Here is a 24,671-nt window from a genome sequence, read left to right on the forward strand (position 1 = left end):
TCATTCTTCATAAGAACCATGTAGGGCACCGTCACAAAGTGAGGCTAAGAACCACCACTTGCTCTGAGCTGCAAAGGTCCTTCAGTCAAGGGTCTTAGACCCCACTATGGTCTGAGGGCTAAGTCTCCCCTGCCCCAGATGGAGCTGACCAAGGCTGGTCTGGGCACCTGAGTCCTGTACCCTGTGAAGGATTGTGTGTCCTTTACAACCCTTCCAAATGGAAGATTCCACAGAACAGTAACAGGCAAAAGAACAATCTCTGTGGCAAGCTGTCTAAGAAACTGCAGAATAAAACCAGGAGGGAAATGCCAGATGGCAGTTTTACAGTTTTATTAACACAAATACAATGTGCACACAAGCTGTCTATTCATTTTCTTCGCTGCGCAGCCTGGCATTAGGATTGGTAACTCTGATGGCCAGCTGGGCTGCTCTTTCCACAATGGTTTTGCGGTTCTTGGAGGAGACATTGTGAGCAATCTCAGCACAGTAAGATCTGGAAGAGAATCGGTAAGTGGGTGAGGAGCAAGCCAGCCTGGAATGCACACACTTGTGTGTTCTATTGGGAAGGTAACTGCTTCATTCACTTCACCTCCAGAGCCACAGCACTGAGTAAAGGGGGTGCTGGGAAACAGCTGCTGAACAAGACCTTCATGCCCCCCCCCCAAATCCCGACTCCCCTAATTCCACTGTATTAGCAGTAAGGCTCTTCAAGTGTTTCCTGGTGGTGACAAAAGGAACTCTCATTTGTCCCCTCTCATTTCATCCCCACAGCAGCCTTATAATCCAGGTATTGCCTGTTTTACAGACAAAAGCCCACAAAGGTGGGAAATGAATTCCCAATTCACCAGTCAAGTAATGAAAGGGGCCAGGATGGTTCAGTCCAAGACTCCAGGTTCAAAGGTCCCCCGGAAGTCCAATCTGCCCAATAAAGGGCAGTTTCAAAGAACCTGGACTTGCCCGTGAAAGTTTTAGAACTCTTTGCAAAGCAACCAAAAACCCAACAGTGATTAAGCAAAGGGCTCCCTAGCCCAGACCATAAACATTTTACTTCAGTTTTGACTTCTGTGGACAAAATTTAAGTTGCAAAGTAACACTGCGTGAGGTCACCCAATGAGTAGCAACACTAAGACTTCCTGAGCACACGGGCACCAGTGACCATTCATGTTCCTTCCTCACAGCTACACTACGCCCCAGGCTGATAGCCAATCAGCTTGGTGGGCACGTTTCGGTAAGGAAGTGATTTATGAAGCCATCTACAAGGGATTAAGACAAGACAACTGTGGAGAAGTTTCAGCAAATAGACAAGTGAAGATTGTAAGGGATAATTAAAGCAGTGGGTATACAGATTCTTTTTAAGAACTCCTGTAGGGAAATAACCTATTAGCAAAAGACAAGCAAATCAACACTAACACTTTTTGTATAAAGGAATCCACTGCAAAATAACCACATATTAAAGTGTTTCCATAATCTTTCCCAAGACTCAAGTTAGAGTACATTTTCATCTTTTTTCACTTTTTTGCAAAAACTCCCCAGGTCTGTGTATTTAATATTCACAATCATAATGCATGTATCATTTTAAATACTGTCCCCTCTGCTTGGGCATTTCCCATACATGATGGTCACTATTAATGTACACAGGCACTACACCCAGAGTGTGCACTCCACCATTCAGCTATTTTATTTTCAACTATTCAGTCACTACTGCACTGAGTGGCTTTATCAACTTTCCCTACTTTTCAATTATTCAAGGTAAGTGCCCAGAAACGGAACTTGCTGATTAGAGACCACAGATTCAGCCATTACTATTGCTCTTGAAACAAACAGCCAAGCCACAATTTAAAAAAAGAATATGGCAACTGGCAACATTGGCACTGCGATCATTTTTGCTACACACAGGCATTAAACTTCATTTGTCATCAACCGGCTTACTGTGGTTTGGGCAGCCCCATTAATTCCTCTGCTCAACTTTTCACGAAAACTTCTAGCATCTCAAAGCCTGGTTTAGAAACCCAACCAATAGTGAGAATAGTGGTTTTTTTTGTGTCTATGATCTCTACAGATAAAAGACCTTTGTTAAATATACCCTTGTAGCTTCTGTTTAACAGAAGAAAGCAAATGATCCCCTGTTTAACTGAAAAACACCATTCCCTTTAAAGGGAATCACTTTCCATGATAAATTTTTTCATTCCACTGCCTAGTTTTAGCTTAAGCAGACCAAAGTATCTTATACACACACCTTACAATGTATCTAACTTTCTCAAATACTTGGAAGTGATGCTGTGAGCCCTCCACCACTCTTACATCTCTACAACTGTGTGTAAAGCAGTCCTCTCTGCCTGCCACACCTTCCTCCACCTTAGGTCACACTGAGTTCCAAATGTGGCTGCTCACCCCTCTATCCTGTAGCTTTCTGGAAACACTGTGGCCACAGCATAGTGCCCCTGGGGTCTGACACTACTTCTGACATCCCGCCTACCTATCACATAGATAAAGTAATGTTCTGGAAATTGCCAGGCTGCCAGGATAGTGAGTGTACTGTCAAAAAAGTCGTCTTTCCACGTCCGGGTCTGTACACTTTGCAGGACAAGTCCCCCAACTCTCCAGCAATGAAAACATTCTGAAGTCCCCAAAAAGTATTCTCAGGGAGTTAACAACTTGTCTACAGACATTCTGAAAGGCCTACAGGCCCCACCAAAAATGCAGACGCAAACTTTTGACACATGAACCAAGATGGTACCCAGCTTACTTGTTGCACATCAGCAGTACTTCAAGCTCCTTGACGTTGTGCACCAAGAACTTCCGGAAGCCACTGGGCAGCATGTGCTTTGTTTTCTTGTTGCTCCCATAACCAATGTTGGGCATCAAAATCTGGCCCTTGAATCTTCTGCGCACCCTGTTGTCAATACCTCTGGGTTTCCGCCAGTTACGCTGAAAGAAAACATCAAAGTGGTTCAGTGCCTGTGCAGATGACCAACTCTTCTCTTGGAGGGAAAAGAGGAGACCACATGGAAATATGTGGAACAGTAGTTGTCTTTGGTAACGGGATTTTGCTAACCTGTTTCTTTGGGGGGAAAAAATATGAGGTTCCTGCATTTAACCACTAGGCATATAGACCCACATCCACACTCTTGGGCAAGGATAAAAAGACTATGTACCAATGGAATGTGAGGTTGTATATATAGTGTGGCGACGGGCATAGGTTTCAATATATACTCAAGCCTTACTTTTTCTTATCTGTAAAATAAGGATAACCTAGTGAAGTGTCACATATCATTTTCATTTCGATTTATACATCAAGACAGTAAGGAATAGTAAGGAGACCTGGGTTTCCACAGAGACCTCTTCCACGGAGGGGATCTCAGAAATCCAATAGCCTATTTAGGAAGCCCTTTCTCCACCCCAACACACACTTCCATCCCAGGCCACGTACCTTAATTTTGACATATCGGTCTGACTGGTGCCGGATAAACTTCTTGGTCCTCTTTTTGACGATCTTAGGTTTCACGAGGGGTCTGAGGGCAGCCATGATGCCTTCAAGAAAAAGGCAGGGACCATGTTAAAGAAGAGTTCTGAAAAGAGGCTTTCCTGCCCAGAGCTTGAACACTGTTGCAGAGTGTCTTCCAATCACCAGTTACTGAGCAAGCTGGGAATGGAATGGGTACCTCTGCCGTGCTTTCCCTCTCGTCTCCGAAGCTGGCAGAGTACTAGTTACTCTCCAGATGCGATCCTGGGAGGTCAGGGGTCAAACGCACCCATGGCAAAGCCGAGAGAATGCCAACAGTTGACTTAAAACAAACTGACCGCCAAACGTTCTCAGCTTGCAAGGGGCTGCAAACCCCACTCCACAAGGCACCCCAACCCCACGAGGGCCCAATTTCCTTTTACTTACGCAGACCTTGGGCAACCTACATAAACCCTAGTCTGAATTCTCATCTGTAACAATTGCACTAGGAATGCCTGCGGTGCCCGGACCAAAGTGGATGCTCGGAAAAGGTAAACCTGTATTTCCGCTAGGGTGCTGCTGCTCTGCAATACCCTCCAAGATACACAAAAGAATGACGTCCACCTAAAGTGCCTCTCAGCCCTTTAACATACCCCTCTACCTGGAGATCATCCGAATATCACCTTAAAATTTAGAACTTAGCTTCCTCAACGTGGCCTTCCCAACTACCCTAGTTTTTTTCTACCGCAGCACCTTTTGTTCTCTTCGCCTCCATCTGTCACTTTATTAGGCACATAGTAGGTGCTCGATGAACATGCGTTCAAAAACGAACGACACCCCCCCACCATGATTTCCTCAAAATATAAGGCCGCAGTTTCACATTTCTAGAGATCCTGGCCAGCCGAGTCAGAATTTCGGTTAACTGAACGGGTCGACTCGCAGGTCGTCGGTGTATGGGGTTTTGTTTTTGTTTTTGTTTTTTTTTTGACGGTCCCGACGCAGCAGTAACCCGAGCCATAAAATGGAAATAGAGCAGGAGCTTCGGCCGGCGGAAGCGTAAGAACACACGTGGGCAGAGATCGCTGCGGGAGGCGATCCGGAAACAGGACTCCAAAGGCCGGTAGGCCGAATCCCCTGGTTGCTCCGCGAACCGCAAGGGCCTCTCAGTCTGGCTCCAGACGGCGCCCTATGCCCCCTGAGCTCAAACAAGCTGTCCGCAGCTCTGACTGACCCCAGGCGGCCTCCGTAGGAGGGCAGCAAGCGGCCCTGGGAAGCGAACCTCCATCACAAGCCGGGCTCCTTCGCTCTGTTCCTGTACGTCCTCCAGGCAGGCGACAAAAACAAAGGGCACCGAGATGACCGCTCAGGACCGGCCTCCTCACCAGGGGGCGATGGGGCCAGAAGAAGACCGCAGAGACGCGGATGGCCAACGATTGAGACTCACCAAGTAGGAGATGGCTACCACCTCCGTAGGCAGCGCCGAGGAAGGGACGGGAAAGTGGCGCGCGAAGGCTGATGGGACTTAACCTCTGGGTCCTGGCAGGGGGAAGACGAACCTTTCCTGCTCTTGATCTTTCAAAGAATATAAAGCCACGTCCGAGAAGTAATGAAGAAAAACTTGAGGGCTTATTGTGTTTTCCTAGACAACAATATCTAGGAGTAGTGCCGAACATTTTTCATACCGGCCGTTGGGACTATTTAGAAAATTTTGAATTATTTCTAAGCTTCTAGGACCTGGTGGGAGGGACATCTACTTCTGCCAGAAGTTGAAGCAGCTCTTCCGGCTTTTGGATTATTTCCGCCCGCGTTTCTACTGCTCCTAAGTGCACCTCTTAGTGGCCAGGAGGGAACAAAATCGATTTCCTGATAATTCCCTCACTTGCATTTACAGAGTAACTAGCTAGCGATTAGATTATAACTGTTATCATTTATTATCTTTACCAAAATTCGGAGAAACTTTCCCTATTTTACTTATGTGGAAAGCAAAGTTTGGAGATCTGACTCCAATATCCATATGTCTGATCATTAGGTTAAACTGCCTAGTTTTTAATTGTTATTCTTGGTTTGTTTTGTTTAGCTTTTGTTGTTAAGATTATTGTGAAAAATTAGATTTCAGGAGAAAAAAAATGCCCCTTAATTCCACAGCTCACAGTGCAGACGTCATCACTGATGTTAGAGGTAGCTAAACTGGATTGTGGTGTTAACTGCATGGCAAGTGGGAAGGGAAAAGAGAGTTGCCAGCTGCTCCTTAAGATTTCAGCTGTGACGGGAAGGGGAGTTTGAGGAGACCCAAGAAGTGAAATGTGAACTGTCTTGTCTGAGGTCACACAGCTAGCAAGCAGTGGGGTGAGACTGGAACCCCTTTGTGTCTGTGACTGTGCCACACCTCACGAGTCCTGCTTATCCTGCAGGCTGTGTGAAATCAGATGGGATGTGGAGCATGGAAGCATTATGTTAATAATAATAGCAGGCCACATCATGCATGTTGTGAAGGAAAAGGTCTTGACCCAGTCAGGTGGGTTATCAGGCAAAGAGCTCCTGAACCAGACAGCATGCCTCCAACTGCAAAAGACCCAGAAATTTGGAAGCAGTGACCCAAAGGGCTTAGACCTTGGGGGATGAGGGACATGCTGCTACCTTATTTCACAGAGAAAGGCACAGGAGTACCCACGCTGGCTGGCTTCCCTGTGGGCACTGAGTTCCCAGGACAAGCGGCTGGAGATGCCATACAGGCATCCCTGATAACATCCCAGGGAATGTGCCTGCTGTATTCCCTCAAGAGCAGCACCCCAGCTTTTAAAACACCCCTCTGGCCATAGCTCTGAGCAAGAAACCCCATGAGCAGGATCACAGAAGGCATGAGAAAAAACTCCAACCTGGTTTATTTCAAAAGGGAGAGGTCAGGACAAGGGAACACACAGAAACTGCAGCTTTGCCTGGACACATACACCCTCTGAGACACTGGACACTTTTGCTTGGGAGAGAGCAGGCCCCGGACCATCCCACTGAAATGATTTCTTTTGTCTGGCTCTTGGATATCCCCCTGGGTCTATGGCACTGGACTACTGGCTGCACTGACCCCTGGGCCAAGGATGGGTGGGTCCAATGACACCCAGGCCCCTCTAGTTGATGGAGAAGACTTTGGGGGCATCATAATAGGCACAGGTCATGTAGTTCATGTTCCTAATAGGCCACCAGTGGTTGGGGTGGTAGGTGGCTGCGTAGGCATGGGACAGGGGTTGGACACAGCTGAAAAGCGCCAAGCTCCGGTCCCTGGCCACAGTGGGCAGGTAGAGCCTCAGCTTGTCCAGGAGGTGACCCGGCCAGAAGAAATTGGGATGGGTTCGCTGTGGACCATGGGGCCTTTTCGCCTTCAGCTTCCTGAAAAAATGAGAACACGGGGAAGGTTGTGATGGTGGAGCAGCTGGGGCTCCTTCTCAGTGGGGCAAACCAGCTATGACCAGAGAGGAGGTGGAGCATGCTGCTAAGCACGCCGGTGTCTTAGCCTTCACCACAGTTCCATGTGGCAGGTTCTGTTATCCTACCTTTCCAAGGAGGACCCAGAGGCTTGGAGAGGGTACGTCACTTCCCCAAGGCTATACAGTGAGCAAGACGCAGAGCACAGGCTCCACTCTTAATCTGCTGCTTCTAAAACCCCAACTCTTAAGTGCCCATGTGTTCTTTATGGGCATTTTAATGGGCTGTTCAGAGTGCAGCCTCTGGAGCCAGCACAGCTGGGTTCAAATCCCCAAGCTCCTGGGTACTGAGACCCAAACACTGAGCTAGGAGCACGTGCAACACGCAGAGTCCCAGGGACCTTGGCCAAAGTGAGACTAGACCTCCCTCCTACCCACCCCAAGAATTCAGTGGGTGCTACAGACCTGGTGAATTCCTCAAACTCCTTAAAGTGTATTTTCTTGATTTTCTTTGATGTTCTCCTAGTGGATAAAAAAGAGGGGTATCTTGTCAGGAGAGGGGAAATCCAGGTTAAGAGGACCTCAGGGAGTAGGTCAGAGGTCAGGGGATGAGCCTATCTCTGAGTCCAAACCAGAGCCCTGAAGGTAGCCTTTCTTCCACACGAGGGGGCGCCCTGCCCCTGCTCCCAGCCCCGCTTACTCCACTAGAACACACAGCAGGCTTGGGCACACGACCTTGCCGGCTGGGTGACTTTGGGCGAGTCACTTCCCCTTTTGGAGCCTTAGGTTTATCATTTCCCAGAAAGGATAGCTCCTGGGTAGTAGGAGAGATGCTCAGTAATCTGAGTCGTTTTGAGGCCCCTGACTCCCACTTCCTCCACCAGGGCCAAATACAGTTTGGGGACAAAGGCAGTGAAAATGAACTCCCCAAACCTTGGGCCTGGCAGACATCATGAATCAATCACAGAGCTCTTTCCCAGAAAGCCTGCATCTGACCTCAGACTCTTTCCCAACACAGTCTAAGTAGCAAGACGAAATCAATGGCCATTCCTTGCCCTAAGCGACCTTTTTATTCTTTATAGTGGTGACCTACCTAATCATGGGCAAGAGTCCCTTTTTCAGGTTCCCACCCTCTTCTAGGTTTGTGGTTCAGGAATTGGTGCCTGCCACCTAGGGGCTGGAAGGAGGTCACTAAGTGATCAGAAAGGACCTGCCTGGCCAATGCTCAGCAATTCCCAATGATAGTTGTGGACAGGCCTCATCTGCAGGCCTTAGGCCCTTTCCTGCACGGAGAACATCCTGATAAGGCAGCTTAAAATAGCAATAGTCATTGCCTCCGGACTGCTAAGAAGTTTATGTGCATTGTGCATGTCCTCACGGTATGCTGTAGGAGCTGTTAGGTCCTTTTTACAGAAAATGCTGAGGCTGAGAGAATGAGGTAACTTGTCCCTTTAACTCACGGCCTGTCTGATTTCCACTCGGCTCTGCTCTGCTCATCCCAGCCCAGCTGTTCTGGATTTATGGCCCCCGTGGGCAGCTGGCAGTGATGACGAGTGTGGGCAGCTCCTGGGCCCCTCCCCGCTCATGGTATTCAGCTGTCCCCTCTTCCTCCCACACTGGCCCCATCCCTCCACAGGGACGCTGCATGTTCTCCAGTCTGCAGTCACTGGAGGACGGCTGACTTATAACCTGCCCATGGGCCACCTCCTTCTAGAGAAGAACAGTTTCTCAGAGAGGACTTGGGTTCATCTGAGGGTCAGGGACAGGCCTCAATGCTGAGTTCTTTCCTTTTAGGGGCTGCAAGCCTACCTCTTGCCAGAGAAGGCAGAGAAGAAAAGGGGCTGCCACCATAGTCCTCTGCAGGGCCCCTGACACCCACCCGTGGCTTATGAAAGGCCCCCCCAGTGTCTCTAAGAAGGCCCTCTTTTAATCTTTTCCTGAGAGCTCGAGATCAGGTAGGATATGTCTGGAGGGCAGCTGTGCAGGAGCGAGGCAAGGAAGCTGTGGCTCTGAGACAGGGGTGACAAGGGGGACTGGCCAATCCATCATGAATGGCTGGGTGGACATGCTGGCTTAGGACACAGACGGTGGCACAGCGTGACAACCCAAGTATGTGAGTGTCTCAGCACTGGCAGCTGAAGGGACAGGAGCAGAGCAGGAGGCAAAACGCAGGGGAGAAAGGTGGCCTGACACTCAGCTTGTCAGTCTTCCTAGCCAGAGACTCGCTGAAGCCCTGAGACCTGAGCAGGGCCTGACTTGGACCGAAGATCTTCAGGTCCGAGTAGTAGCCTCCTGGCTGCCGGATCGGGCGCACCTGGTCCTTATGGAAAACGATCTTGTCTCCCGGGTACAGCAGGGCTGTGAGCAGGGAGAGAGAAACAGGGTCTGTCAACTTGAGAACCCTCCTTGCCCTGAGCTTTTAGGGCAGAGGGAGACCTTTTTTTTTAAATCAAATCACATTTTTGTTTGGAAATATTTTTTCTTGTATACATTTTTAAACTTTTCATTTTCAAATGATATAGATTCACAGCCAGTTGCAAAAATAGCGCAGAGGGTCCCTTAGCCCCACCCCCAGATCTCCCAATGGCGACATGGCACATAACTGTTGTACGATATTAGGAAATGTGATTGGTACCGGGACCCTGTTTATAGCTAGGTCAGCGAAGGCCCCAAGGCCTGGGTGGTTAAGAGGTGTGGCCCCACACCCCGCTTTGCAGGGCTTGTCCTGGTCAGGAGTCCCAGGAGGAGGAGGGGAGGATTCACCCCAGACTTCATAAGGTTTACTGAGATCTAGTTGGTGGCAGCTTTATCTTTGTTTGGAATTAGCCTCACAGAGACTTTTGTTAAGAACTGCAGAACATAAAAAACACTAGGCCAGGTCTCCATCTTCCTGCAACTATTGAGCCTAACTTCGTAACACATCCTTATCCTAAGAATATAAACATGAATAGCTCGTGTTCTAGAAAAGCGATGGAAGGTTACACTCCCTCTTCCCAATGTCCCGACCACAGGCCACAGTGGCTTAACTGGATGCATGCGAGCTGAGTCGATGCCACCCTCACTCAGCTCTGGGCCCTCTTGGCATCTTCCTGAAGCCCGGCCACCAAGGCTCTTACCTTTCATGAGGACATCCTCTGTCAGCGGGAGGCCGTAGTACTCACAGAGCTTCCAGCACTGGAGGTAAGCCAGAAAGTTGTTACTGCGGTACATGTTGACGACCTCCTTCATCTCCCCACTGATGGTGGATGGCAGGCAGTGCTCGTCGAAGTGTTTATTCCCACTGCGCACCAGGCGGCACTGCTCCATGTACTGGATGGAGGGGATGGTGAGCTGCAGAGAGAATAGGGGCCGGCACGCTCTTCACTTCACTCTGTCCCTGTCCTCTTGCCCAGAAGGCAGACATACAGCCTCATCTGCCTCTCCCCACGAGGGCCCCGTGAGGGGCAATGGCAGAGAATGCACCCTGGGACCACGTTCAGGTTCTGAAGTCAGTGATGCAGGAGAAAAACCACACATGGTCAAGGTTACCCCTGAAGGGCACTTGGAAGGTCAATGCACGGGGTTCTGTGTGCACAGCCCTGTACCCAGATATGCACACACGGTTACATATGCTCACCTGGGTAAGTGCAGATGCCTAGAGGTGTCCTGCTGAAACATTACATTTCTGTGTTTGGCTACATGGGAGTTTAAAATGGGTGCCCCATCTGTGACTTTGAGATGGAAGCCACATGTTAAGGAGAGCAGAGCAAGATGGAAGAGGCCTAGGGAGTGTGTGACCCCTTTTGGCCTTTTTATTTATTTATTTACAAGGAAAGAACAATCTCTCTTTTTAAAGCTTCTAACACTAGCAAAATACAGCTCAGTGGCCACATGTGGCCCACCACCCATTTTTACAAATAAAGTTTTATTGGAACACAGCTGCCACACTCATTTGTTTAGGTGTCTGCGGCAGCTCTTGTGCTGCAAAGGCAGAGCCCAGTACTTGGGACAAAGCCCAGAATATTTACTCTACTGCCTTTCGTAGGAAAAGTCTGTCAATCCCTCTCTAATGTTTTGGGTTTTCTTGTCATAATCGAATCAGATCTTAGTAGCTATAGCACTTACCAGTACCTAACATCTGATTATGTATTCATATATATGTATGTGTGTTTGCATATACTGTTATATTAATATTGTAGGCCTCCCAGAATGGACTCCCTAGACCGGCAGCTTCCTGAGGACAGGGGCTACTTGTCCTCTGCAGAATCTGGACAAGGGGCACATCTCAGGCTCCTGATACATATTTATTGAGTGAATGAATTCATACAATCAATTCTTCCTGCCTTCACTGGTCATGGATTCCTGGAGTGCCTGCGGGGTGTCAGGCTTCGTGCCAGGTGCTTGGCTTCCAGCCGTGATGAAGCTGCAGCCCTGGGCTCAGGACACAGAGTCATCATTAAAGCACAGAAGGAGGGGACCTCGATTCCTCCAGAAATGTTACCTCATTTCATCTTTACAGAAGCCTTGCAGGGACGGTATTGTTCTTATTATACAGGTGAGGGGACGGGTGAGGGAACCCAGCAGTAAGAAGCCTGCTCCCAGGAGCTCTGCCGGCTGGAGTGCGTGCAGGTGTGGATCTGAACCCAACCTGTCGGTCACCAAGCCCTGTACCCTCCCCCAGTGGGGGTACCTTGTGCTGCCGCTTCCTCTCCCGGTACCGCTTGCCCACGTCTTCCATCTCCTCCAGGGTCATGGGCCGTGCCTCCATCTGCGTGTCCACCATGGGCACGGTCAGCAGGTCCATCTTGGGAGGCTGTGGGGCTAAACTCACCTTCTGATTCTTGGATGGACTCTCTGGGGAAGCTCTTTGCATGGCAGATCTATAATCTGGGGTTGGAAGGAAGAGACAAAGGAAGGAGGGACTGAGAGGGTGCCCAGCCAGGAGATCTGTCAGGCAGTCAACCACAGTCACGGAGGAGGTGCTGGGCCATCCCTCCTCTCACTTCCCACATGTCCAGTCAGTACCAGCTGAGGTGAACCTCAAAGGTGTCCCTGCTCTCCATCTCTTGCTGTGGCCTCCTTAGCCTCACCTGCCTCACACAGCCCTGGCCTTCCTGTTGCCCTCTGTCATCTCCTAGCTTCCTGTTTCCACCAAACAACAAATAGGACCTTAAAAAAATAAGCCAGGTCACCTCATTCCCCTGCTTAAAACTCTCTACCGGCTTCCCACAGCACTTAGACTAAACCCCAGAATCCTCTGCCTAGTCTACGTGGCCCTGTAGGATCCAGCGTCAGCCACCTGTCCATCTGCTTGCCCTCCGTCACTCCACCCAGCCGCCCTACCTTCATTCTGTCCCCTGGGGACCTCCCCACCTCAGAGCCGTTGCCTTTGCTGTTCCATCTGCCTTGCATACCCTTCCCCAGACTGGCTCCTCATGGGCCACTCAGGTGTCAGCTCCAGGGGCTGCCTTTCAGAGAGGACTTCCCTGACCACCCTCTCTCCACTCTGTCCTGTTGTCTTCAAAGCATTAATCACGACTGGACAGCATCTTGGTTAGCTCTTGCCATGGACTCTCCTGGGGAGGCAGGGGCACTGGCTCCTTCACTGCCATGGTCCCAGATCCTAGAAGTGTGACCGGCACATAGTAGGTGCTCAACAAAGATCTGAATGGGTGACATCATTCCATTGCCCCTGCCTCGGCTCAGGCCTTTGTTGTTCCAGGCTGATGAAATCATGGCCCTGCCACCTTCTAGTTTTGAAACTGTGAACAGGTGGCTCAGCCTCTCAGCCCCTCTGAGCTTCAACTTCTTCCTTGTAAAGTGTGAATAGTAACCCTGACCTCAAGGGACTGGAAGGATACACCGAGCTGCTGCTGCGGGTAAAGCTACCCACAGAGGGTGCTCCCCAATGCTACCGTCTTCTCTCTTGTGAGATGGGTGCACAGACTGTTGACACTGCTGCGCTTTTAGGCAAAGTAAGAGATGCCCAAGTCCACTTACCCTACCCCCTGCCGCTCTCAGGGAAAGAGAACTCAGTGTCAGTGCCGAGATAGCACTGCTCAAGCAAACGCCTCCTCTTGGCTTCAAGTCTGTTTATTGGGAAACAACAGGTCCCAAATACGTTTGCTGTTTGCCAAATGACTTGCAGCCAACCCGCGGATAAGGATGAACTTTGGTATTTATAATGAAAATGCAAAAACAGCATGGGTAGGAAAGCACGCCCAACTCAAGCAATCCTGAGGATGTGCTGGACACAAAGGGAAAGGGGACTGTTACTGGGGGTGGTGACACGTGCAGGTGACTGTGGGCACACTCAGATTCCCTGGGGCTTGAGAGGGGCAAACACCCTGCCTGGGGGCGATGGTGCCTCATTCCTGGCTTGTTGAACCTGGAGGTGGGAAATCTTGTTGCCCCATGGTGCAGCTCAGAGGACTGAAGAATGGACTCTCTATGGAGCTGCCTGCTGCCTCCAAAAGAACCATAAGGAAGACCCTGAGCACCCAGGCTCTTGGTGACTGGGAAGTGCAGAGGCCCTGCCCCAACCACCTGTTAAGGAACCCCCTCACTACTCCCCTAGGGCTCTTCTATGACCTCGGGGGACACAGGGGATGCACTCTTACCCCCAAATGTGTCTGGAATTAAATTCCTGGGTGGGGACAAAGCAAGATTTGTTTCATTTAAAAAAAGAAAGATGTGGTTATATTTGAGGAGGGTTCAGGAATGATGGGTTGTGGTCATGGGAGGGCTCTAATTTAATCTGTAGTTGTTAATTTCTTTCTTTTTTTTTTTTTACAACAACAGTAACCAGAACTCTAAAGAAACACAATGCACCCTTGTGTTGTTGAGTAAATCCATAGCCAGAGCTATGGCTCATCCATTTCTGATTTGCCTCTGTGCTTTGTCTGGACAGACGTAGCTCCACAAGCACATGGATTGGCAAATGGGACTTGAGCTATGCACAACCTATACAACTGTTCACAGCAGCCCTGCCAGGATCCCTTAAAGTAGAATACCAAAGCAGACTTCACAGTAGACTACACATGTGCTAATTCTGGTTTCTGAATTTTAGTTAATTTTTATCAATAAGGTTTGGATGATTAGTTAGAAGGCCTTGAACCCACATACAGATGCAAAGCCTGCTGTTTGGGTCAGTTCTCAGCCTAGTGGGTGGGCTTTGGTAGGTTGGAACCACCCTTTGAGAATCTTCTTTTAAGGACAAGGGCTAGGCCCCTTTCATCTTTGAACAGGCATGGTCGCTGGGCACTCAAAAGAATATGTACTCTCTCTGGGCCTGGGAATTCCAGAGGCTTGGCCCACGTCCAGTCGGCCAAAGTTGGAGAATATCCTGAGGCAGTGAGCCAAGGCTCCCGCCATGCCTGCTGGGGGGAGAGTGAATGGAGGGGCAGGGGTAAGGGTGGATGCATACACTCCCTGGTGGTTGGCAAGGTGCTTCTCTGCTGATCCAAACACCACTGCTTGTAGCTGACGGCCAGGATATTCATGGTGATGGTGTTTTGCTTCCCCAGAGAGCTGAGATAGATCACAATATCCTCCACCTCCTGGTTTTTCAGAGGGACTCTGATCTGAGGAGAGAAGGGAGCCTTCAAGGCAGGCAGGTCCCAATCCAAGGCCTTGCAGGCCTGGCCCCACCTCCCCTTCTGGTTTCAGCGGCAGCCATGCCCAACTCACACCCAAGATTCCAGCCACAAGAGCTCAGAGCCATATCCCGGGCCTGTACTTTCTTACCCTTTGCCTTTACTCAGGTGTTTCCCCATCTCTGCCTGGCAAACTCCTATCGCTCCTGCAAAACCCAGTTTGGATATGCCACCATCTGTGCAGTCTGTCACTTCTACCTTTGGCCTCCCACCACATTCCATACCATTCTCTATGACCAGCTTTCCCCTGCTGGATTTAAGAAGGATTTCACATGTCTATCAGCCTTGACTAAGCCTCCCTTAGCTGCAGTATTTAAAGTAAGATTAGAAACATGATACATGTTGTTAGCAACTTTGGAGGAGTATAATGCTTGTCAGCAATATCAAATATTCAAGAAGAAAAGTTTTAAAGGAAAGATAATTTTGTTCCTAGTTTCTTTAGGCTGCAGTCATTGTTCACTGAGCTTTTCTTAAAGATCAGAACTCTCCTGGTACTAAAGGATTTAATGTTTTATCTTTTGGGTTATAATGATTAAAGACTCTTTATCTTTTTGTTGTTTTTAATGCTTTGATGACATTGCTCTGATAATTACATGCACAAAATGATAGTATGAAAACTGGTAATGATTTAAAACCATTAAACATGTAGCAGTCAGCTTTCTAAAGGTATCTTATATTCAAAGTAGGTAAAAGTTCAATTCATCCAGACCAGCGGTCAGCAAACGGTAAATATTTCAGGCTCTATGAGCCATGTGGTCTTTGTCATAACTACTCAGTTGTGCCCTAATAGCATGAAATCAGCCATAATAATACATAGAGGGATGAGTGTGGCTGTGTTCCAATAAAACTTTATTAACAAAAACAGGAGACAGGCTGGATTTGACTCGTGGGCCATAGCTAGCACACCCCTGCCAGACCAATAGAACTTTCTGTGTAGATGGAAATGCTCTACATCTGAGCAATCCAATAGAGGACCTGTTTACCACATGTAACTATGGAACACTTGAAATGTGGCTTATGTCACTGAGGAACTGGATTTTTTATTTTATTTATTTATAATTAAGTTTCTGAATAGCCAGTGAGAGTGTGGTCCATGGACCAGTACCATGGATATCACTGGGAGCTTGTTAGAATGCAGCATCTTGGGCCCTGCACAGAGGTACTGAGTCAGAAACAGCATGTTAACAAGACCTCTATGTGATTTATATGCCCATGACAGCTGGAGAAGCTCTAGAAGGTTCTAGAGACAGGACTGAAGGCCCAGCAATCTCTGTGCTCAGCTCTGGGGTCTAATGGGCAAGACAGTGATTCTCCAGGTAGCTGGCTAATGATGGGGTCCAGATTTAAAGGCTTTCTCCTCAGGTAGGGCCTTTCAAGGTCAGACCCATGCAAGGGTGGTTTTAGGCGTCCAATGTGGGCACAGTTAAGCCACATTGTCCAGTTTGTTCTTACAAGTAATAAGGCTGATAGTTTGAGCTCCTTGCATCTACTTGTCAGTTGGTCTGGGACCTGGGTTGGGGACCGCTGTGGGGCATGCATGGACCCCTCCCCACTCAGGCCAGCCCAGAAGGAGCATGGGATGCACTTACTGACTTCAGAGCCACAATGAACTCCTCCCTGGAGATACTCTGGTTCTTGTCCCGGGTCACCTTGCTAAATATCTCCAGGATCTTGATCTTGTGGCCATGCAGGTAGGAATACAAGGCCAGCAGGGCGGAGGGCTTGGGCAGTTGGAGCTGGGGCACGGCCCGAAGGAAGGGTAGGCAGCATTTCTTCTGAAAGAGGCAAGAGAGTGGGGCACAGGGGAGAGTTCAGTGGTTACAGGCTGATGGAACATGATCCCCCAGGTGAGACAGAAAAGGGAGAGAGAGGCTGAGCACCTCAGACAGGAGGAAGGAACGCAAAGAGCCTTGGATTCAGGGCATCTGCATTCTGCCCCAGAACACCCAAGAGACCACGTCTCTGGGCCCCCATTTTCCCCTTGGAAACAAGAGGTTGGACAATATGAAGAACTAAAATTTCCTTCTTACCCACATCTTTCCTGTCAGACCAGTATTATAATCCCACTGGACTCTCAGTATGCGAAATACGTTGTGCCTGCCTGGGGCCGGCTGGGGCTCCTTGCACCTCCTGTCTCCTAGCCTTCGCTCTGGCTGGGCCTCCTGCCTCAGACCCTTTTCTTCTTTCTCTACCTGTCCAAACCTACCCCTCTAATTCCACGTGAATGGAAATATTTCAGAGTTAATACTCCCTCACCTTGGCGCAGCACTTGACAGTTTGCAACAGGCCTTCCTGTTCCCTGGTTTATAGTTGCTTTGTGCTCCTGGAGTGTTTGGGACTCACCTCTATTAATGACCTGTAGCAAACTGTAGACTCATTAATCTGATGTGTCCCCGTCCCTCACTAATATGGCCACCTTGAAGGCAAGACCACGTCTTATTAAGCCATGTACCCCCACTGCCCATCCCTGTACTGAACAAAGCCCCCTGCCCTAGGCAGGCAGGCACTAATTAGTGGCTGTATGAATAAATGATCCTGTGAATTAGGTATTAGGTATTACTTTCCCCTTTTACAGATAAGGAAATAGATTCAGAGAGGTGAAATGACTTGCCCAGGGTCACACTGCAGGTAAGCAGTAGAGCTCAGTTTTAACCCATGTCCAATGCTTATTCACAGATACTGTGTTCTTTCAGGAAAGGGTGTTTAAGACTCATGGAATTTGGGTTTTGACTAAGATCACATCAAAGACTGACTCAGAAGTTTTGGGACATATCCAATGACATGGGTGAGGCTGCAATAATAATGAAAATGGCAGATATTTATTGAGTGCTCATTATGTGCCTGGCACTGTCCTAGGCACCTTATATAAATCAATCCATTTAGATGTCACAGCACTCCTAGGAATTAGGTGTAATGGTTATCCCTATTAAATAGATGAGGAAACTGAGACCAAGATCATACAGCTAGGAAGCAGCAGAGCTGGTTTAAACACAAGTTATCTGACCTCTTATCCATGCTTCTCCCAAACCAGGAGAAATTTCAAGTGTTTGTATTGCATGGAAATGTCACAAAGAGGCAAACATCTGGAAGGAGAAGACTTTGGTACTGACCGCCATTTACTATCCCTGTGGGTTTGGACAATCTATTGGCCTCACTGAGCTTCTATTTAAATATTTATAAAATGGAGAACCTTTTTCTTCCAACCTCACAACTGTGATCCCGACAATAGCTCTGTGAGCATGTGCTTGGCACATAAAGGTCCTCATGTGTCACTGAACAAATGAATAAAATGAACAAAAGTAAACGTGTCAGTGAACAAATGAACAAACAGTATTTTTAAATACCCCCTAGATGGGCTGCAGGAATTATCCCTCTGAGGGTGGCTTTAAGATGTAGCCACAAATTCGCCAACTCTCTTCCCTTTTGGAGTGGAGCCTGATTCCCTCCCCTTGAATGTGGACAGTACTTAATGACTTGCTTCTGACAAATCAAAGATGGTGAAAGAGAGAATGTGAATCTTCTGAAATGGAGCCCTCCTGAGATGAGGCCATAATAGGCGCTGCAGCCTCATCCTTGCTCTCTCTCAGACTGTTCGCCCTGGGGGAAGCTGGCTGCCATATGGCAGGGACATGCGGCAGCCCTGTGGAGACACCTGTGTGGCCAGGAACTGAGGCCTCCTGCCAACAGCCATGTGAGCGGGCCAGCTTGGAAATGGATCCTCCTGCCCCAGGCAAGCCTTCCGATGTCTGTGGCCCTGGCCAATGTCTTGATGACAGACTGAGCCAGAGACACCCAGCTAAGCTCCTCCCGGATTCCTGACTCTTAAAAACAGTGAGATGATAAATCTTTGTTGATTTAAGTGACTTTGCGGTATTTGTTATGCAGCAGTTAATAACCAGTACACCTCCCTTCCAGGACTGCTTGTTCTTCTGTGAAATGGTACAAATAATCCCCACTCCCAATGAGGGAATGACATGACAGCATGCTCCCAACACCCTCAGTGTCTTCATCTGGACTGAGAAGTCCCCTGCTGCTCACCTTGGTGGCTCTGATAGTAATCTGCTGGGCCCTCAGCTGGGGCTCCTGCTCTTTGTGGATCACCTGTAAGATCTTGGCCTCTGAAGGCGTGAGGCAGGGCTTGTGCTGCAGCCACCTCTCTGGGTTACCAAATGATTCCAGGTCCTGCCGAAGCTTCAGCCGCCGGCTCAGCCAGGTCCTCGTGTCCTCCAACTGCCCTTGGATGTCTCCAGCTTCCAGGACTCTGAAGGTGGGGGTGGGCTGTGGGGGACTCTGGGGCTGGGGCATGGGATTGACGGGCACTGGATCTCCTTTTTGTGGCAAGATAATGATCCGCCGGCGGCTTTGAGGCAGGTGGAAGCCCTCCTGCTTGAACTGCTTGAAGCAGTGAGCAATAACCAGTTGAGGATCGAAGATGGGGTCTTTGCTGGCATTTTCATCATCAGCCAGGGTCTCAGACTGGCAGAGCCCTTGGAGAGAGGGGTAAAAGGTGAGTTCCTTTCAGGAAGAGGGCTAAAGGAATTATATATACAATATATGCCTCTCTCTGCTGTACTTTTCATCCCTTTTGAAGCAATGGAATTGTTTTATGATTGGACATTTGTCCCTCTGCATCCCCTTCACCTATTTCACTCATCCCCACCCCACCCCATGGCAACCACCAGCTTGTTCTCTGCGTTTATGAGTCTATTTCTGTTATGTTTCATAGGTTGGTTTTTCAGATTCCATATATATGTGAAATCATAGAGCTTTTGTCTTTCTCTGTCTGACATATTTCATGTAGCATAGGGACATCATCTCTCTTGTTCTCTGCTGGAGCCCCAGCACCTCCACAGTGTCAACATGTAGAGGGAGCTCAGCAATTATTTGGTGAATGAGTGAATGACAAGTAGGCAGACCTAAAAGGTTGGCTCGGTGATTATTACCCATTTTATAGATAAGGACATAAGGCCCAGAAAGACACAAGGTCACACAGCTGATTAGTGGCAGAGCTGGAATGTGAACTTTGGTTTGTCCGGCCCCAGGGCTCAGCTCTTAGCCATTACTTGATATTTCTACAGGCTGTCATCGAATCCTGCTGAATCTTAACTCTTTCATGTCTCAAATGATATAAATGCTGCTCTAGCTACTTCCTGAAACTGTTAGGAAGATCAAATAAATAAGGAAGATCAAATAAAGAAACTGTTAGGAAGATATGGGAGTGTTCTGAAATTCAGAAGGGATATAAGATTATTATTAAAAATATTGTCACCATCCCTTCCTCCTAACCCTACCCCCTCTTCAACCCCTTCCATTGCTTCAGCTGTTCCAGGATAAAGTTCAGTCTCCTTAACCTGGCCCCGCCTGACCCATCCTGCAGGCCTCTCTAGTGGGCTCCATCTGTTCCTTCTTCCTCATCTTGAATTTGTACCCAACTGAGCTGACAGTGGTTCCTTGGTGACCCAGCCTGTCCCCCACAAACCATGTTCTTTCCTTTCTCTCTGGATTGCCCTTCTCTCTCCCCTGCTTCATGTGATTATTCCTTCCTGATCTTTTGAGACTCAGCTCAGGCATCACCATGCCCTTCCCAGCCTCTCCCTTATGGCTCCTCTCGGTCCCCATAACCCCCATGCTGAGCCCCATCATAGCATTTACCATATTTTTCTGGATGAAGATGCTTTCTGAGTCTTTCTTGCCCAGTAGCCTGTGAGTTGCGCAATGGCAAGGGCTGTGTCTCAGTTCCCGTGAGTCCCTGGTGCCCAGCCTGGCACAAAGTGAACATTCAGTCATTTATTATTATTAGGTCTCTTTGTGATGCCTATGTATTCCTTTGGTAGCCAGAAAATAAACTATGCATCAGAGTGGACAGAAGTGAGCACCTCTCTACAACCCATTTATCATTTCTTTAAGGTGCTGGGTACGACTGAGAATTCATTGAAGTGGTGTTTACCAGGGATGGCCCATGGCTTGGTGCTGGCCAGGTGCAGATCCAGACAAGGCTGGGTGCCCGACCGCAGTGCCCCGGCACAGAGCAAGGTTGGGTAATGGGGGGTGAGGTGTGTGTGTGGGGTAACAGGATGCTCTCAGTCAGGGGAGAAATGCTGATGGTGCGACCCAGGAGGCCATCACGGAGTGGAGGCACCGACATGCACCTTCATGAATGTCAGGATTCAAGGGGTAGGGGGGCCTGCATGGGTAAAGTTTGGGGTGGGGTTTGGGGACTTTAGGGTCACTAAATAGTTCCATAAGTTGGAAGCACATTTTATGTGAAAGAGGAGGTCAAAGGGTAGTAAGGTCGGTGTCATCTCAAATGCCATGTTCAGGGGCTTAAACTTTACCCTGCAGACCAGGGGACACATTCAAAATGTGCTCCTTACTGGCCTTGCTACTTGCGTTTGTGCCTCCCTATATCCCAAATCTGTGATCTCTTAGCCAGAAGAGTCACTCCACCCTTGTGGCCCCACTGAATGGCTTCTCATCGCTCTTGGGAAACACACCCCTCCCATGGTGGCCACAAAGCTGCCTGAGGGGCCCTGCTCCTCTCTCCTCCTTCATCTCCTCCCCCTCACTCACTCGGCTCCAGCTGCACTGGCTGCCTAGCTCTATCCTGGCTCTTTGTTTTGGCATCTTCTGTGCCCCCTGAAGGGCATGGGTTCCTCAAGCTTTCCCCCTGACTGAGTCCTTCTCATCATACAGTTCTCAGCCCATGTGTCACCCCCAACTGCCCTCTTGAAGGTCTTGTGGCCACCACACCATAGAGCTCACTTTCCAGTGATCTTAGAGGGCCTGAGTCCATTGATAGGAAAGTGAGGTGGGCTTTTATAATAAAAGAGGTCTCCATGCAATTGTGGGTACAGACTGTAAAAATGCTCCATAGGGATTTGTGAAGAAAGCTCTCTGAGGCTGGCTAGTCCCGTTGCCTACCCAGGTCAGGGAATTCTTTCTTTCTGCAATGCCCCTGGCTGATTTTGCTTCTGTTTGTCTAACTCCTGTGACAGGAACTTCTCCACTTAGCAGGACTACTCTGGGTGCTAGAAAAGACTTTCATATGTTGACCCAGAATTTGGTTCCCTGGAATTTCTACCCCTTAGTTGTAGGCCTCCCCACTGATACCCTAGGAAACACATTTTTTCCCGCTTTTCTGGGACAGCCCTTCAGGTGTCTGGAGACAATTCAGCTCTTTCTTGAAATGTTTTCTTTAAGCTGAGTTCAAATCTCTCCCTAAGTTCCATCCTACCTCTCTTGGCCATTTGTTCTTTGGTCCCTTACTTCCTGCCCAACCCTTGAAAGCTGATGCCTTCCAGGCTTACACCAGGACTCTCTCCTTTTTTTTTTTTTTTTTACAACATCCTCCACTCTCATAATTCCGTGGCCTCTATATGCTGAGGACACCCACACAAATATTTATAAGTTGGAATTAGCTGTGACTTTCTCCATACAGTTGTTCCTAAAGCATCTCCACTTGGATGGCCAACAAGGATATCAAACTCAGCGAACCCAGACAGAACCTGTCCCCATGTCCCTGACCCCACCTAATCTGGTCCTCCCAGTAGGATTCCTGTCTCTCTGAAAGACACCTCCATTTACCTGGGCACCCTAGCTACCAACTGAGCATCATCTTCAATTGCTCTTTCCATAAGCCAATCCAATCAGCTCCCCAAACACTTTAGTCACCTCTGACCTGACTTCTCCCATTATTTGTGGTCTGGGCATTTGGGTCAGCCCCAGATCTCATCACCCCATTCCCAACATTCTGAGCCAGCCAGTTCAATCTCTGGATTTGCTAACACTCCCAATCCAGTCCCGTCATTCCCAGTGGCTTTCCCCTCTTCTGGCTCATAAAATCTTTCATGATCTTGTCCCTTCTGCTCTCTTTTGTCTCTCATCTCCACTGACACTCAAACTTTCTTGAAGGTACCACGTCTCTGGGCCTCTATGCATGCTGTTCCCTGGGCCTGGAATGCTTTTCCTCCCCTTTTGGTTTGGAGAACTACTTGTATCCTTAATTTAAGCCCTGGTGTAAAGATCTCTTCCAGAACCTTGGAACTGTTCCTCCCCATCCTCTACTCTTAGCAGACCTCTTACTCCTGGCATTCACCCTTTCTTCTCTGATTATCCATTTGTCTGTCTGTCTCCTTCACCTCTGAAGTTGCAGCCCTTTCCCACAGAGGGCTATAGCCAACAGTTGGAGGAGTGGCGGTCTCCTCCATGTCTCTTCTCCAGTAGCAAGTACATTAATGCCTGGCAGAGAAACGCGGCAAGCGGGGTGCCTGGACACCTTTCATTGCTCAGGCCTCCGGTTCTAAGCCAAGGCAACACGGCCTGTTCTTCCAATCTGGGCATGGAAATCTGAGAAATGTGCATGACCTGGCCCCAACTCCCTGGCAACCCCTCGCCCAGAGTGGGGACGGCACAATGATATATTCACACCGTCCTTGCCCTCACCCCACTTGCACTCGTCCGTGTAGGATTGAGGGCTTCCCGGAAGCGGGGCTGCTTCCCTGAAGCTTACCAAGCAGCAGTGGTTAAGAACACAGCCTGGTACGTTTCATAGAAATCGTCCATAGTCGCGGCGCTGCGAACAGGTGTGAAGATTGAGTGAATGTGTGTGTGTCCGTATGTGTTTGCTTGCGCGGGGGCTGGTGTATGAAAGATGAGTAATTCCAGTGTTTGCGAGAGTCACGCTACTCTGAGCTTGGAAGCGGCTGTTGCCAGGACTACGGACGCCCGACGCCCATTGGCTGAGCGCTGTCACGCACGGAGCCCAGCGCCACGCATCCGGCTCCTTTTGACGGATCTGGGAGGGGCCGAGACGCAGTTCCGGGCTCGGCAAAAGTCAAGATTCCTTTTCCCTTTCTCTGTATTTCGCGTTGTTGACACACGATGTTACATTAGTTTTTGCGTGCCCGACATAGTGATTGAACATTTATATACATTAGGAAGTGGTCACCGGGATAAATCTAGTAATTGTCACCATACAAAGTTGTTACAATATTAATTACATTCCCTATGTTGTACATTGCATCCCGTCTTAATTATTTTATATCTGGAACTTTGTACCTTTTAATTTTTAATTCCCTTCTCCTACTTCACTATCCCTCCATCCCTCCTCTTGGCTGGCAACTAACTACCAGATTGTTCTCTGTATCTTGAGTCTGTTTCTGTAGTTTGGCCCAGTGGCCCCTGAATCTGGAGTAGTGAATCCCTGCTTTCCTGTAAACCTTAGGATCTTCAGGAGGTTTCCACATCTTAGCCTGTGTTCTCATGCTCAAAACAGGCCCTGCCTTTCAGTCAGGTCATAGGAACCCAAGCAAGTCATGGCCAAACAGAGGCGTTATTTCAGTATGCTTTGCCCCCTTATGCCAGAGCGCCATGCTTTGGGATTATAGAACCTAAGAACAGGAATTTTAATAAAAACTTGAAATGTGCATTAATTGGCGAATAAACAAAGCGTGGAATAACAAAATATCAGTCATAAAAAGGAATGAAGAAGTGCTGACACATGCTACAATATAGATGAACCCCAAAACATCATGCTAAGTGAAAGAAGCCAGACACAAAAGGCCACATGTTATATAGTTCTGTTTACAAGAAATGCCCAGAATGGGCAAACCTATAGACACAGAAAGTAAATTGTTTGCCAGAAGCTAGAGAGGGATGGAAGGACACTGGGTTTGATTACTACCAGGTACAGCATTTCTTTTTGGAGTGATGCACATGTCCTGGAATTGTTGATGATTGCACATTTTAAATCTACCAAAAACCAGGAAATTGTACACTATAAAAATGGCTCTATGATGTATTTTGTTATAGGAATTTTGTCTCAATAAAAGAAGTTTTATAAATAAACAAGAAGTTAAGTAAAAAAACAAACACTTGAGTCTTAACTCTGTGTAGGGCACCCCCTTTGCTGAAATGGATTATCTTTGAGACCCTCTCAACAACCTGAGGTAGTCCCTCAGACCATCCCTACAGGTCACATTAACATAGCACTTTTAAAGTCAGGCTCCATTTAAGCAACTACATGCAGGAACGTAATCATAATAACCACGTGAGGCAGGCACCACTGCCACATTTTAAAGAGCTGACAAATAGGGACAGAGGTCAGGCAACCTCACTTGCGGCAAAGGGGAAAAGCCAGGCCCGGTTGTGGCCTGAGTGCCTCTGCTGCAAAGCTCCACG

The 24,671-nt window shown here is 48.6% G+C and overlaps 2 protein-coding genes and 1 non-coding gene across 3 annotated transcripts; all 3 read right to left on the reverse strand.

Moving 5' to 3' along the window:
• Nucleotides 1-315: 315 nt before the first annotated feature.
• On the reverse strand, nt 316-4,949 carry RPL32 (ribosomal protein L32). Its single transcript, XM_017647362.3, has 4 exons — nt 4,887-4,949; nt 3,431-3,531; nt 2,747-2,928; nt 316-493 (listed from the first exon to the last, which is right to left on the reverse strand). Exons 2-4 carry the CDS (start codon nt 3,524-3,526, stop codon nt 364-366), a joined length of 408 nt encoding a protein of 135 aa, XP_017502851.1. The 5' UTR covers nt 3,527-3,531; nt 4,887-4,949; the 3' UTR covers nt 316-363.
• On the reverse strand, nt 2,825-24,489 carry EFCAB12 (EF-hand calcium binding domain 12). The gene is made up of 11 exons (XM_073231066.1): nt 22,999-24,489; nt 18,531-18,972; nt 16,082-16,267; nt 14,264-14,420; nt 11,528-11,724; nt 9,975-10,188; nt 9,057-9,216; nt 7,324-7,380; nt 4,887-6,823; nt 3,431-3,531; nt 2,825-2,928 (listed from the first exon to the last, which is right to left on the reverse strand). Exons 1-9 carry the CDS (start codon nt 23,052-23,054, stop codon nt 6,565-6,567), a joined length of 1,728 nt encoding a protein of 575 aa, XP_073087167.1. The 5' UTR covers nt 23,055-24,489; the 3' UTR covers nt 2,825-2,928; nt 3,431-3,531; nt 4,887-6,564.
• LOC118968710 (small nucleolar RNA SNORA7) lies at nt 3,602-3,737 on the reverse strand. The gene has a single exon (XR_005056501.1). It is a non-coding gene; the product is annotated as a small nucleolar RNA SNORA7 (small nucleolar RNA).
• Nucleotides 24,490-24,671: the final 182 nt, after the last annotated feature.

The sequence above is a fragment of the Manis javanica genome, chromosome 3, assembly GCF_040802235.1.
Source record: "Manis javanica isolate MJ-LG chromosome 3, MJ_LKY, whole genome shotgun sequence".
In the NCBI taxonomy this organism is placed as follows: domain Eukaryota; kingdom Metazoa; phylum Chordata; class Mammalia; order Pholidota; family Manidae; genus Manis; species Manis javanica.

Coding starts and splice junctions, on each gene's coding strand:
- RPL32 (XM_017647362.3), bottom strand. CDS start 3,526: ATGGCTGCCCTCAGACCCCTCGTGAAACCTAAGATCGTCAAAAAGAGG. Junction 2,929..3,430: donor ACCGATATGTCAAAATTAAG/GTACGTGGCCTG, acceptor GTTTTCTTTCAG/CGTAACTGGCGGAAACCCAG. Junction 494..2,746: donor GTACTGCTGATGTGCAACAA/GTAAGCTGGGTA, acceptor ATTCTCTTCCAG/ATCTTACTGTGCTGAGATTG.
- EFCAB12 (XM_073231066.1), bottom strand. CDS start 23,054: ATGGACGATTTCTATGAAACGTACCAGGCTGTGTTCTTAACCACTGCT. Junction 10,189..11,527: donor AGAGGAAGCGGCAGCACAAG/GTACCCCCACTG, acceptor TTCTCTCTGCAG/CTCACCATCCCCTCCATCCA. Junction 6,824..7,323: donor GAGTTTGAGGAATTCACCAG/GTCTGTAGCACC, acceptor TCATTTTTTCAG/GAAGCTGAAGGCGAAAAGGC.